General features: G+C 36.2%; 1 protein-coding gene across 1 annotated transcript in view; it reads left to right on the top strand.

Moving 5' to 3' along the window:
• Positions 1–13,288, top strand: part of LOC140227861 (uncharacterized) — a 170,562-nt gene extending 157,274 nt beyond the window's left edge. The window contains exon 5 of the mRNA XM_072308251.1: positions 12,690–13,288. Within this exon, the coding sequence (XP_072164352.1) occupies positions 12,690–13,288 (599 nt within the window). The remainder of the gene's footprint in view (positions 1–12,689) is intronic.
• Positions 13,289–14,435: the final 1,147 nt, after the last annotated feature.

Below are 14,435 nucleotides of genomic sequence, written 5' to 3'. Positions count from 1 at the left end.
GAGACGGAGATGTGATAACCACATCGCTTCAATTGAACACTTTGTTTAGGAGCAAGGTATTTCGGGCAATAAAAACATGAAATTAATGTTCTTGTCTTATCTCATGTTTATCGATGTAATCAATTTTTTTTTCATGTTGCTATTGAAGTAATTTATGCACTTATCGTGCCTGTGTATTTTTTTATGTCTACGTATATCTCTGCATTTAGGTATGCCTACAATCATTCATTCCATTAGACTTCGTGAAATCGCATTGAAGCATTTTCATTTTCATAAATGATTGCAGCAAATGCTCCTTTCCTTTATACATTATGCTTATTGAATGATATTGTTAGTACTTCATTTTTGTTTTTGTCTTTTATCGGGGGATGACTGGTATACACAATAAAAAAAAATAATATTGATTTACACTCATGACATAAGAGAAGATTATTTCAGCAAAATTAGCCGTCTGTTATGAGATATCAAAGAATGCCGGGAGAAATGTCGTTTATTTCAACAAAAATATCGTCTTTTCCTTATTTTCTGAAGTGATGTAATAATTGTAGGTCTTCAAGCCTGTGTGGCTTGTACTTGCCATACTTCCATGATCATGTCGGCTTCTTCTACAGCTGCCGGATGGCCAACCTTTTTTGTTGCTAAATTGAATGAATTTCTCCGTCGAACTCGGGAATGCTCACCTGCGACCCTGTTTGAAAAGACGCTCTCTCATATTGAGACGAATTTGAATTCTCAATGGACATTCTAATTTGAATTGTGTTAAGGCTACGTAATTTGAAGTGATAGGATATAGTGAAAGGAAACTGAGATTGAATGAACATCTTCATTGCGCGATCTTTTTTTTTTTAGGCGATTTTGAATTACCTAACTGTGAAATTAGAAGACAAACGTACACACACACACACACACACACACAAATGACTGCAAAATCTTTGCATAATGTTGAACCATTTTGAACACTCGAATATGCCGTTTTGCTCTTCCTTTGTAATACATTAATTTGCCTCGATTAGTGCTGCTTCGATTTATCTCATTGCATCTCATTACTTTCCTTTCCAGCTATCCACTTCTTCATTCCCATCATCTACAATTAATCGTTACATTGAATATCCCCATTGATGGTGGCGATCACCTTTCCAAGATACTTTGCCCGTATTATTATATATAATCTCATTAGATATCACCATAACACAGATTATAGGCAAACCTAGGCGTGTGTAATATTTCATTTCGTTTGCAAAAGTGTGTTCAGATTACCGTCCATGGAACTAAATTTAGAAGACCAGCCTATTTTTTATCTCTTTATCTCTCAATCTTTCTTCTTATCGTATAGACTCCGATGTTTCGTTTGCAGACCGGAAGAGCTCATAAATGCTCCATCAACTGACTTGAATAGGTGTTATATATATATATATATATATATATATATATATATATATATATATATATATACAATAATCTATCCCGTTTGCTGATGATTATCACATCACTGTGTGACATTTAATTTCAAGTGATGTGCAGTGAACAATACCTTCCCGCCATTACGGTAGAGTTGTAAGGGAATCATGATTGCACATAAAATTTGCAACATACAACCCGACAGTAAACTTATACAAATGCGCTCGTTGATCTCCTTTATTCATCTCATGGAAACCTAAGTCATATAATTATGGTCGAAATCTGGAGGCAGTCATGATGGATAATTTCACAAAGCAAACGTCTTTATACAAAATTGCATGGAGTTCGCAGGTTTAGTCACCATTAGCTGTCAAAGATTGCAAGAAAGATGCAACGATTTATCTGAATATTGAACATCCCATCAGGCTCTTGTCAACATTATGAAAATTGCTGAAACAAAACCAAGAAACAAACTCAAATGGAAGATTGGTTTGAGAAACTCAACTTCGATGTTGCTTGAAGCTTTTTTTTTTCTCTCTCTCTCTCATACTTATGAATGACAGCGTGATTATGTTATAAGATCGTTCAAAAAATCTACTCGGCCAACGAACCAAATAGAGGATATACTGTATAATAGTCATCATTTTCATACAATGCAAGAGCCGATATTGCCACTATGGGGTCTTACAATTATATTCATCATGGCGAAACACAGCGTAACATGTGCGCGTGTTATAGGCAAGAACACTTTGAATAGACCAGGTGGCCAGAGTATCAGGTTACATTGTACCTCCTTGAATAGACAGGATGTTGATACAAAAACATTCCTAAGACGCACTCGTAGACGCCATCCGAAAAGTCGGGGATTATGAGCATAATAGAGAAGTTCAAAGGCCGATTACAGACAGTCTCTTTATTCTGCACCGGTCCATAGAATGCATTATAGTGATGTGCTTCGTATGTATTACGTAACCGCTTTTACGGACCCCAATGATTTTATGGTTGTTGAAAATCCAATGTGCAAGTTCTCATGTACTTGATACGAACATGTATTACAGAATTTAAACTTCGACAATGACATACGCTGCAATAAAGCGAGAAACAAGACATACGGCAGAAGTTGTCTTTTCTCTCTCTCTCTCTCTCTCTCTCTCTCTCTCTCATACGCTTAGAATTCACAAATAAAAATTATGATGTTCAGTATTTGATGTTTGCAGCATTTCAAAGAGGCAGTCAAAATAAAATTACATCCCATATTACGACGATACCGACAATGGTGATGCTGACTGTTTAGTCTTTTTTGGTTCTAGTTTTGTATGAATTCTTCATAATATGTTAATTTTCGGCTATATCTATATAGTCGCTCTGTCAATAATTTATACGTTTAGAAGTCTGGGTTTTCAGTCCATCTCTTTCGGAAGTTCACAAGTCAAATGATTTCGCGATCATTGAGTTATAATGGTTTTAGCAACACACTACCGTTTTGTAGCTCAATCGATTTATAATCAGTAGAATATGGTAACTCATACCTAAAAAAAATAAACTCTTTTTATGTAAATTTGTAGAAAGCACTCCAGATTTGCGAAGTGATGATTCAGTTTTGCGAGAGACGGAGATGTGATAACCCGTCGCTTCAATTGAACACTCTACTTTGTTTAGGAGCAAGGAATTTCGAGCAATAAAAGCATGAAATGTTCTTGTCCATCTCATATATTGATGTGATCAAAATGTTTTCATGCTGCTATTGAAGTGGTTTATGCACTTATCGTGGCTCCGTATTTTTTTATAATAATTGCATTATACATCTCTGTATTTACGTAGACCTACTTGCATTCATTCCTTTAGACTTCGTGAAATCGCATTGAAGCATTTTCATATTCATAAATGATTGCAGCAAATGCTCGTTTCCTTTATACATTATGCTTATTGAATGAGAATAGTACTTCATTTTCTGTCTTTTACCGGGCGATGACTGGTATACACAATAAAACAAAATAATATTGATTTACACTCATGACATAAGAGAAGATCATTTCAGCAAAATTAACCGTCTGTTATGAGAGATCGAAGGATGTCGGGAGAAATGTCGTTTATTTCAACAAACATATTATCATCTTTTTGTTATTTTCTGAAGTGATGTAATGATTTTAGACCTTCAAGCGTGTGTGACATGTGCTCGCCGTTCTCCCATGGTCATGTCGTCTTCTTCTATCAGCTGGCGGGTGGTCAACCTTTCTGTTTCTAATATGAATGAACTTCTCCGACGAACTCGGAAATGCTCACCTGCGACCCTGTCTGAAAAGATACTCTCTCACATTGATGCGAATCTGAATTCTCGATGGGAATTCTAATTTGAATTGTGCTAATGCTACATTTTTTGAAGTGATAGGACATAGTGAAAGGCAAACGAGGTTGAATGAACATCTTCATGGCGCTATCTTTTTTTCTTTTTTTTTGTTGGCTATTTTGAATTACGTAACTACGAAATTGGAAGGCAAACGTACACAAAAATGACTGCAAAATCTTTGCATAATGTTGTACCCTTTTGCCCTTTTTTGCCGTTTTGCTCTTCCTTTGTAATACATATGTCTCAATTAGTGTTCCTTCATTTTATCTCATTGCATCTCAACACTTTCCTTTCCAGCTATCCCCTTCTTCATTCCCATATATACAAACGTGTAGATTGAATATTATCATTGATGGTGATGATCGCTTCTCCAAGATACTCTGCCCATAGAATTTATATATACATTATGTATGTATGATACATTACATATGTATTATATAAAACGTAGAAAGATATTACCAAAACACAGGTTGTAGGCAAACCTCATCTTGTATAATTTTGCATTACGTTTGAAAAATCTTTTCAGATTATCTACCGTCAATCAAACAAAATTTAGATGATCAGCCTATTTTTCTCTCCTTTTTCTCTTCTCATCGTATAGACTCCCCTGTTTCATCTGAAGAGCTCATACATGTTCTGTCAACTGGCTTAAACAGGACCGGTGTTTTATTCTTAGTTTTTTTTTTTTTTTCTATGTAAGAAATAACTATACTCATTTAGGTTGGTGATTACTTTTTATAATAATTAAATATATGTCTTGTATCACTGTGTGAAATCTCATTTCACTTGATACATAGTGAATAATCATTATCTTCCCGACATTACGTCGAAGTTGTAAAGGAATTGTAAGATCGCACAGAAAAATAGCAGCATCAAACCCCGATAATAAACTCACAAATCCACTCGGTGATATCTTGTATGCATCCAATGAAAACCTATTATAAGTCGCATGATCGAAATTTGTAGGTAGTCACGATTGATAATTTCAGGAAGTAAACTTCTTTATACAGACTTCTTCAGGGGATGGCAGGTATCGCGCAAGCGTGGATTATGCATTTTTATTCGTCTCAAAGAAAGTTAGAAAGATGCAAAGATTTGTTTGAATATTGAACATATTCCAGGCTCTTGTCAATTTTATGGGAATTACTGTAACAGAACCAAGAAATAAACTCAAGTGGACGTTATTCTATTACGAAATTCGACTTTGATAAATCAGTATCACCAATTCTACTTGTAATATTACATCGTTGATGGTTTGCCTAGTGTTGAAATAAAGCCACGTGCTTCTGTTACAGACACGCGAGCTTTGTATTTGGATACAAGTAGCGGGGACAAACAAGGTGTAACAGATTTTCAAATGTTGTATACAATGAATAAACTTCCTTCTGTTTCCAAAATTCATTGACTAGCTATGGTAAGGAATTTTGTGAACAACAGGAAGTCAAGAGTGGGTTCGTGTGCCTTTGATATCGCCACAATACGAGATTTACTTGGCGTGTCTTACAGTCGTGTAAATGGAAATACGCAAGCCTGAACACAATCCTCCGATCGATCGCTTTTCATTGAAAGATTTTGAAGGCTTGTGATCAACGGATTACAGTTTCCATAAAAGATTGCCTCCATGAATCAGTAAATTCAAGACAATTATGTAGTAGAAATTTGCGACACCCTCGACATAGCCTGGTGCCCAATAATAAAAGACGCTGTTCATTTGAGTTGACGAGGGAACGTAAATTGACTATCGTCAGTACGTGAAGTTCAAACCGCGCGCGCGAACCCAGATAGCGAAGGGAAGCGACATTATTATTCATGAGCGGTCGTTATTCATCCAATCAGAAAGCGGATTCCTACACCGCATACACGGCAATTTGATGATTGGGTAAAGCGGGACCGTAAGTCACACCCCCTTAGTAACCCTCGGTTCGGGCTCGATTTTGGAAAACCTGTCCGTCTGTGGGGGTGTTCGCTCGCCAAAGCAAACCGTCCTAAACGGGTTAAGAATCAAAAGTGGGAAATGTTTTTTGAAACACCTAGTACATAACGCAACAGTGCATGGATTTATATTCCACTGAAGTTTGACACGCAAAACATAATTTGTTTCAGTTTATCATGACCGTATTTTGTTTGAAAATCACTCGTGACTGTATTCCGTATATTATCTCTATGTCTATTGCTCTTCCTTAACTCTTAGCTATGATTTCATTTTCAGACAACATAAGTGATGTGTTTCTTTTCCAAAAAGGGAAGGGATATTGTGTCTGCACGGAACATATTGTGACTAGCTATGGTGTAGCAGTAAACAGCATGTTTCATTCATTCCATAGTCAGCCATCTCACCGCCATCCTTCCACCACAATTGTCCACTGTCAAGTTCTAATCGTACTCTGGTTTCCTTCTCTCATCCTGATCTTTGATACGCCGACAGCCACTTTCTGTTCCCACTTCCTTTCCGCTCTCCCCGTCATTTATCATCACCTCATCACACTATATCAGCAATATAAATGTAAACAACACCGGGTCGTGTTTTGTAAATATGATGTATCAATTGTAAATGTGTTAGATTAATATACTGGAGAACAATGAATAAAGCACACTTGCGTTTTGACTCCAGAGCCATGGTAGTCATGCCTCCTTCATTCTCCCACTGAGTCTAAGAGTCCAACTTCTTCCTCCCACACAAAAACATAAAACATATTCCCACAATTGGAAAGGAAAACAATAAAAAAAAAAATAAACGCGGATAACAAGGGAATTTTCGACCATTAGTGAAAGAAATGTTTTACATAAATAATAATAATGTTAACAGCATCCTAATAATGATTATCTTAATAGATATAAATTATACAGAAATTAACTTATGCAGATTATCAGGCTTTCCCGCAGAATGTATTATACGGAAGCTGTTAAAAATACTACTGGAAATATGTCAGCCACTTGGAAGGTTATCGATGAGGTCATTAGTAGGCAAAAGAAGGTGTTTTAATGAGTATTTTGTTAATGTAGGTCCAAGTCAAGCTTTTAAGATTGATCATACACAGACAGATTTCTAGCAGTAGTTAGGCATGTGAAACGAAAATTCATTATTTTTCAAACCAACAAATTTTAGGGAGATTCTCTAAAATCAAGTAATTCTTGTAGTCATGATGAAATGGGCACGTTTCTTCTAAAACAAATTGTTGGGAGTACATTGACACCTTTAGTACATATTTGTGATGTTTCATTATCAACTGGTATATTTCCAAACGCATGTAAAATTGCAAAAGTTATTCCAATATAAAAAAAAGATGACTCTTGTCTCTTCTCGAATCACCGTCCTATCTCTTCTTCCCAGTCTGTCTAAAGTCATAGAACGGCTTGTTTGTAATTATAGACTGTATGATTTTTTTTTTTTAATGGTATACTGAACCAAGACCAATATGGTTTAAGGAAATTTCATTCTACAGAATATATGGCACTAGCCCAATTGTACGACAGAGTGTCTACTGCCTTAGCTGAACAAAAAAAAAAAAATGTCATTGGTGTGTTCATGGACCTGAGCAAGGCATTCGACACTCTTGACCACACTGTCCTTTTACGCAAATTAAATTATTATGGAATGCATAGCATTCCACTGGAATGGTTTTAAGATTACTTATCAAATAGGCAGCAGTACGTATACCATGAATCGGTAAACTCTGAAGTTTTACCTATACATTGTGGCGTCCCACAAGGATCCATATTGGGACCGCTACTATGATATTACAAATTCATCTAAGTTACTGCAATATATTTTGTTCGCCAATGGCACCAATATATTTTGATAGATTTTGATATAGATTTTGATAGAAATCATTTCATCAACTATTGATAGATCTGCAAAAAAAAAAAATCGTTTCAAAATTCCTATTACAAGTGCCGCAAAAGTTGATCGAAATCTTATGTTTCTTATTGTTTCTTGACTCGAAAGTATGTTTGCAACAATACGAATAATAATGAATTCAAAAAGCTCTAAATTCTTTACTGTTCATTGAACTTCCTCACATAAGGCATTGTATTGAAGAGCAGGGTCTATGCCTAGGGGTAAGGCAGTGCACAGCTTGTAAATTGCCTCTGTTCACCAAACATAATACAAGTTGTGTAATGTTTTTCACACGCGCTGTTTATGCAGTGGGCACGGGTTGTGATGGCTTTTTATTTCCTTTGTTTTCTCAAACTCTTGTTTTTCAGATAATTATGTTATCGATTGAATTGATTGAGCTAAAATCCTTTGTTGAATTGACTTGATATTTAATGCAATTTATGATAAGAGGCTGCTAAATAGGATGACACAGAATTTTTTACGATACATTTGACAGAAGACCATTAATTGATAACATGATTACATAATCAGCTGGTCTGATGCATGATTGGACAACAAAAATAATTATTGAAAATAACTTTTACATTCTTTTACAAAAATGCCGTGTCAAATTGTGCATAACAACATGATATGCCACCACAGCAGATTTGAACTATTTGTGACAGTGCACCTCAAAACGAACATAAAGTCGCACACACTGATTTTGCGTGAGGACTGAAAATAAGTGAAATGGGTCAACCTAGCCGAACTTGACTTTTTCATATTTTCTGAAAGAACGGGTCTTCTTTTACATTATGCTAAAATTTGGTATCATAAAACGGGCAGGAAAGTGTGTTTTTTTAGCAGTTTATCTCGAACATTTTTGGTAGAATAGTGTGATCAGGTGTGTCTTTAGAATCCCTTTTTCATATCTGAAAAACCTTGTCCACACTCTTCAATTTCAACTCTAATAACTTTTGAAAGGATAGTGCTACTGTTTTGAAAGTTGGCATTAATTATGGACAGAATGTGTTAATGAAGCATGCTTAATTTCAACTTAATCTGATAATCCCTTCATTGTTGTAATACTCTGGTGGTTTACTTCCTGTTTTTTGTCCCATTCATCGCACAGCCAGCACGGTTTGGTAAAGATTATGCGCTTGAATAAACATTGTACTTCAGAGCCTCTTTTCTCAGTTCACACTTTTCCTGAGTTTGTGCTTTCTTTCCAAAATTTAGATAGGTTAGGAGAGTCCATTTGATTTGAGTTATACATCATTTTAAAGCTTAAAGTCTGCTTTTTCAGAATATGGCCTTAACTAAAAATTCATGTCTGGCGACTTTTTGTTTGTTTTGAGGTGCAGAGTCACATTTTGCGTTATACAATTTGACTCCAGCTTTTTAAACATTTTTTTTTCTCTATATGCCAATCAGGTTTTGTGGTGTAGGATGACATGTGTGCTCAAAATGTATATGAAGGCATGTCGTGATCACCAATGACAGAAAAAAAAAAAAGACTAAATATGCACACATGAATATACACTCACTTCCTAAAGCATGTTTGTCAGCACAGGATGTGTGGCACCTTTTAAGGTAATTGACTTTTTTTTTTTTCAAAATTAACTTTTTATGTTTCGTTTGTAAAACGGTCAGTTACCATCTCCTCTTCTCACTATTTCAGTGAAACAATGACATAAATTCTTATCCCACTAGGCACTCTGATACACTTCATTTACTAAACCCTCAAACGGTGATGTCTACGAAATCTATCAGACACACTGGACGTGATATTTGGAACTCTCTTCCTTCTGAAATTCGAACTTTAAAGTCTATGTACTCTTTTAGGAAAGCTGTAAAAACAGTGATGCTCTCTGGATATCTGTATATCACTATATAGTGCCATTGCAATAAGCCAGTTCGGAGTTAGCTCATGGGCACATTGGCCCGAATGACCTTTCTTTTTTTTTTTTCACAGTCGGTTAGGGGCACTTCACTGGCTTTCAGAGTGACATAATGCATAAACTTTACATAATGATTTGTGGTATTCATAATAATTATTATGAATATCAAGTTATAAAGCGCAAAACCTATAGACATATGAAGAGTTTGTTCGCAAAAACCGATAAGTCCATATTTGCCAAATGGATATATTTGCGATTAAAGGGTCAAGAAAAATAGAGGGAATAATAAGAAAAATTTTGTTTCTTTTGACCATAACTTCAAAAATGTACCTTTATATGAAGTGACCAATATATCATTTAAAAGGTATTATTTTGTACTTATGACAGAGACCGTACTTCAAAATCTTCAAAAATGGACTTATCGGCTTTTGCGAACAAACTCTTCATATATTCTTCTGCGTGCAAAAGCTTCTGATGTGCTTGATAATAATGAACAATTGATATGTATATTATATTCATCAATCTTGCTCAAATAAAGACTGAATTTGTATAGACCAGATAACCAGAATGATCCGTCAATTAACGCGTGGAAAGCATCCATTTAATTACCTTGCACTGCATGTATTAACAACCTCTTTCTATTGATTTGCCAAATACCACTTATGCTTTCAGGTGGATGTGCTGGCAAGCAGCATTAATAAGGATTACATGAATAATCATGACATCACAAATGCTTATCCAAGTGAATTTTAAAACCAATATGTCTGTTGGTCCAAATGAACTTTTTTTCTTTTCATGCTCAAAGTGGAACACCGAACTGGCTTATTGAATTGTGTATAAAATTCCCTCGTGGAAATACCGCCGTTCTGAATTTATTGCTTAATGTTATGTAACTTACCATGACCTGTTACTGTTCACCTGTACCTTGCTGAGAAAATACTTTGTCATGCTTTACTATTCAATGATTCAGATGATCTAACTTTGTGTAAACCTTTAGTGAAAGCAGACAGACTTCTCTCTTCCTTTCTCCTTTCTTCTATCCTATCTCTATGCAAGTCATTCCTCCCTCCTATTTTCCTATTTGTTATGTATTATGTACGCGGGCTGCATACAAATCAAGCGATGCTTATTAAAATTGTATCCCTTCTGTATTATTCATTGCATCGCTGATATGTTTTGTTGTACAATTTAACGGCAATGAAGACGCTTACCTTGTTAACAATTGATGTTTATGTATATATATGTGGGTCACCAACGATGTATATTATTATATGTATTTGTATCTGCATGAGCAATGATATAATGCAGGAACCAATAATCAAATCAAATGAAATCAAATCGAATCAAATCTATATGAATATAATGAATATAATACTAACGATATTAAATATAATACCTTACGATACATACTACAGTTCTATTTTCACACTCAACGTTGCTACTTCCGTACCACTGATTCTTCTCCAGAAATGCAAATTAAACCTAATAGCACATCATTGAGTAGATTGTTGCACATGAGATCCTGCTTCGGGAGCCACAATGTACATACGAACTGCAGCTTATTTAAATCGCGATTCAGTAATTTTCTTGTAATTTGTCCCGCCATGCAAACGCATTTATGCTGATGCAGTCTAGTGACTTTTTCCCGCTGAAAACTCTGTTCACCTGTATAACCACAACTATGTCTCTTTGAACCATCATTGGCTGCGTTTATCAACTTTCCCCTGTTTAAACGGCTTTCGATGGCCCTTTCGATAACCCTTTCGAAAGCCCTTTTCAAAGCCCTTTCCAAAGCCCTTTCCAAAGCCCTGACTGCCTGTACTATTAATGTGCCGCTTGTTTTCTAAGAAGGGACGGCGAAAAGCAATTACCATCTTAAAGACATAATATCTTCCTTTGAGAGTGACGAATCATAATGCAATGCCACATAAATCAATTGTCTTCCTATCTGTGAGGCAGCTCCAGTTTAGCACACACTTCAAATATTTCTGAGTGGCGGCATGAGACTTTGGCTGCGTTTATCGACTTTCCCCTGTTTAAATGGCTTTCGATAGCCCTTTCCAAAGCCCTTTAGAAACGACTTTCAAAATAGTTGCGTTTATCAACTCTCTTCGCGAACACGTTTTTTTAACTGGCCTGTCAATGCCCAGCTGCATTGCGCTATTCGACCCGAGGAGAAGTACAAATTGTACAAGTACTGAAGTACAAGACTACAAAGCCGTTTCAAAACAGCTTTGCGTTTATCACCTTCCAAAAGGCTTTTACAAACAGGTTTCTGAAAACCTGTTTATGAAACCTGTTTGGATGGCCACAAATTTGGGGCTTTCAAAGAGGCTTTCCTAAAGGGCTTTCAAAACAGCTTTGCGTTTATCAACTCGTAAAAATTCCTTGAAAGCTGTTTGGATAACCTGTTTCTACCGAGAAAAGGATTTGATAAACGCACCCTATGACTGATGAGGATTGTTGGTAGATTCCCGGCATTACATGCATCTTTTCACTTACCACTTTGCAACTTAAGCAAACAAATTCAACAGAGTTCAAATTAGTTCGTTCGTTCACCCGAGCATACTCCAATGTGTTCCTTTTTCAGTTAGTTAATTGACTTTTTAACTCCCAAATTTTCCATACGCGACTTACTTCTGTGGCTGGCAAAGTTAATGTGCCAATCCCCTTTTCCTTTAAAGAAATCATGAATAGAATTGAATGAATAAACCTCGTATCGGTGCAATAGTAATCTAAAAGCACTGCCCCTTAATATTACATTAACATTTTATGTGATATTGTCACATGTGATAACAAATGAGTAAAGCGGAATTGAAATGAAAATGTACGTGTGAACAAACGTAGTATATGGGGACATATAGGCTCATTTGCTTTTCAAAAAGAACTACCATTTTTATCTTACGATAACTGTTGGTGCATTAAGCTATGCGCAAAAACTATATTGTCTAGCAGTACTGCAACGTTTTATCTAAGGTCGTGGCTCAGTTTATTTAAGATTTCATAAAATAAATTGAATATATTCAAAAGTGAAAATGCATTTCTTCAACAAACTTAAGGTATTTTTGAGCGAAAGCAAATATATCCAACTTTCTTATACCATTCTCATTAGAGTAATCCTGCAGTAAGCGCATGACATTTGGCCATTAATCATGTTTGTTTTCATGTGTGTTGATCACTTTTAACTCTCGGTCTCTCTCTATCATTTATGTCGTTGTACTTTCAGACAAATGCCGCTACCAGATTCAATGGCTTCTCTATAACTGCGTCGCCACTCCTTCCATCATTGTAGCTGTTTTCTACTTGGGGTCCCTGGACAATCTTGTCATCTTTATCCATCCCCCCGTAATCTTCCTCCTCGAAATCTTCTACACCCGGATCACCGTCCGCTTCGTTCATGTTGTCTATCCGTTCTTGTACCTGGTTGTCTACCTGCTCTTCATCGTCACCTACTTTGCGGCTGGAGGAACGGACCCGTTTGGAGAGAGTTCCGTTTCTCACATTCTCGATTTCGAAAACTACCCTCGCAAAGCGGCCACAACAGTGGTGGGTGTGATCTTTGCAACGCTGGTGGGTCAAGCCATGTTGAAGGGATTGTACGCCTTCCGGGTCCGATTTATGTATATTGAGGAAGAAACAGAAGTCTCCCATCAACCAGGAGCCGTTCTTTCAAAGAAAGCCGTGCCTCCTACAGAAGCCGTTCATCCAGCAGAAGCCGTTCCTCTAACAGAAGCTGTTCCTCCTACAGAAGCCGTTCCTCCTAAGGAAGAGCCGGTAGTCGTCGTCATTAGTAGGAGCCTAGAACAATCAAACGCAAATGCATAACATTATAGCTTGAATGGGAGACGAAGACTGTTCTAGGAGTAAAACTTAGACTGTGATGCGTTATGGTTAGCAAACATTGTTAATAAACTGATCTTGCAAAGTACAACTTTTGATAAATGTTTTCGCTTGTAAACGCTTTGGGAAGTAATCTGTGTGTAGCACACAATAACTTGCACATTTACGTGCATTTACGTGCTTTTAATTACACATATTACAGCTTGTTTATTCATTAGCTGTATGCTCCTAGTGGAAGAGCCATCACAGTAGGTAATAAAAATGCACATTTTATAAAAAAATCCTGCACACACCATTTATTTTTTATGAATTTTTGTATTTCAGATTTTTTCGGATTTAGCGCCTTTTGGAAGAAATACTTTTGAGTTGTTCAATAACATTGGTATTAGGGAATGTCATTAATGTACAATCCAGGTAAATACTAGAGAACTGTATAAATTTACATCACAGTAGCCACACATACCCCCACACACACACAACCACACACACACACACACACCCACACAAACACACACCCACATACACATATACACAAATGCACCAAAACACACACACATGTGAAATCTTTCCCAGCATGCTGCTTTTAATTTTACTCATAATAGCAGCATACTGTACATCTATTCATTATACATTCCACACATGCAAAATACAACTGCAGCAGCAACAACAACAAATACAATACTTTGATCTCCTAATAACACTTTGCACTGAATATCATGAAGTCTATACAGAAGGTACAGTGACTCAAGGAAAGTGAGGACTTGCAGAGATTGTGAAATCATGTTGACTGATAGTATTTACTTCAGGTGAAAATAAAATACAGGCTGTCATGCAGAAATCTGACTGCAACAGACATGAAAACAAATCACTATGATAAGCCCTCACATTGTATGCTTTACCTATTAATACTAAGAAAGCATCGCAAGGCTTTGCTGGAGACTTTTTGATTTGGACTACCCAAACATCTGTTTTAAAAAAAAAAAGTCAATTTGCTAAAACTGTAGTACTTATTAAGAAGGCAACAGATGCACATGAAAGCACATCTGTGGACAAAACTCTTTGTTTATACGTAAGTCAACAGCAATAAGGCCTACATCTAGACATCTGTGCTGTGAATCACATTGTCTTTTTT

Source organism: Diadema setosum, chromosome 4 (assembly GCF_964275005.1).
Source record: "Diadema setosum chromosome 4, eeDiaSeto1, whole genome shotgun sequence".
In the NCBI taxonomy this organism is placed as follows: Eukaryota; Metazoa; Echinodermata; class Echinoidea; order Diadematoida; family Diadematidae; genus Diadema; species Diadema setosum.
The sequence above is the reverse complement of the archived record's forward strand: the minus strand, read 5'-3'. Positions and strand labels throughout refer to the sequence as shown.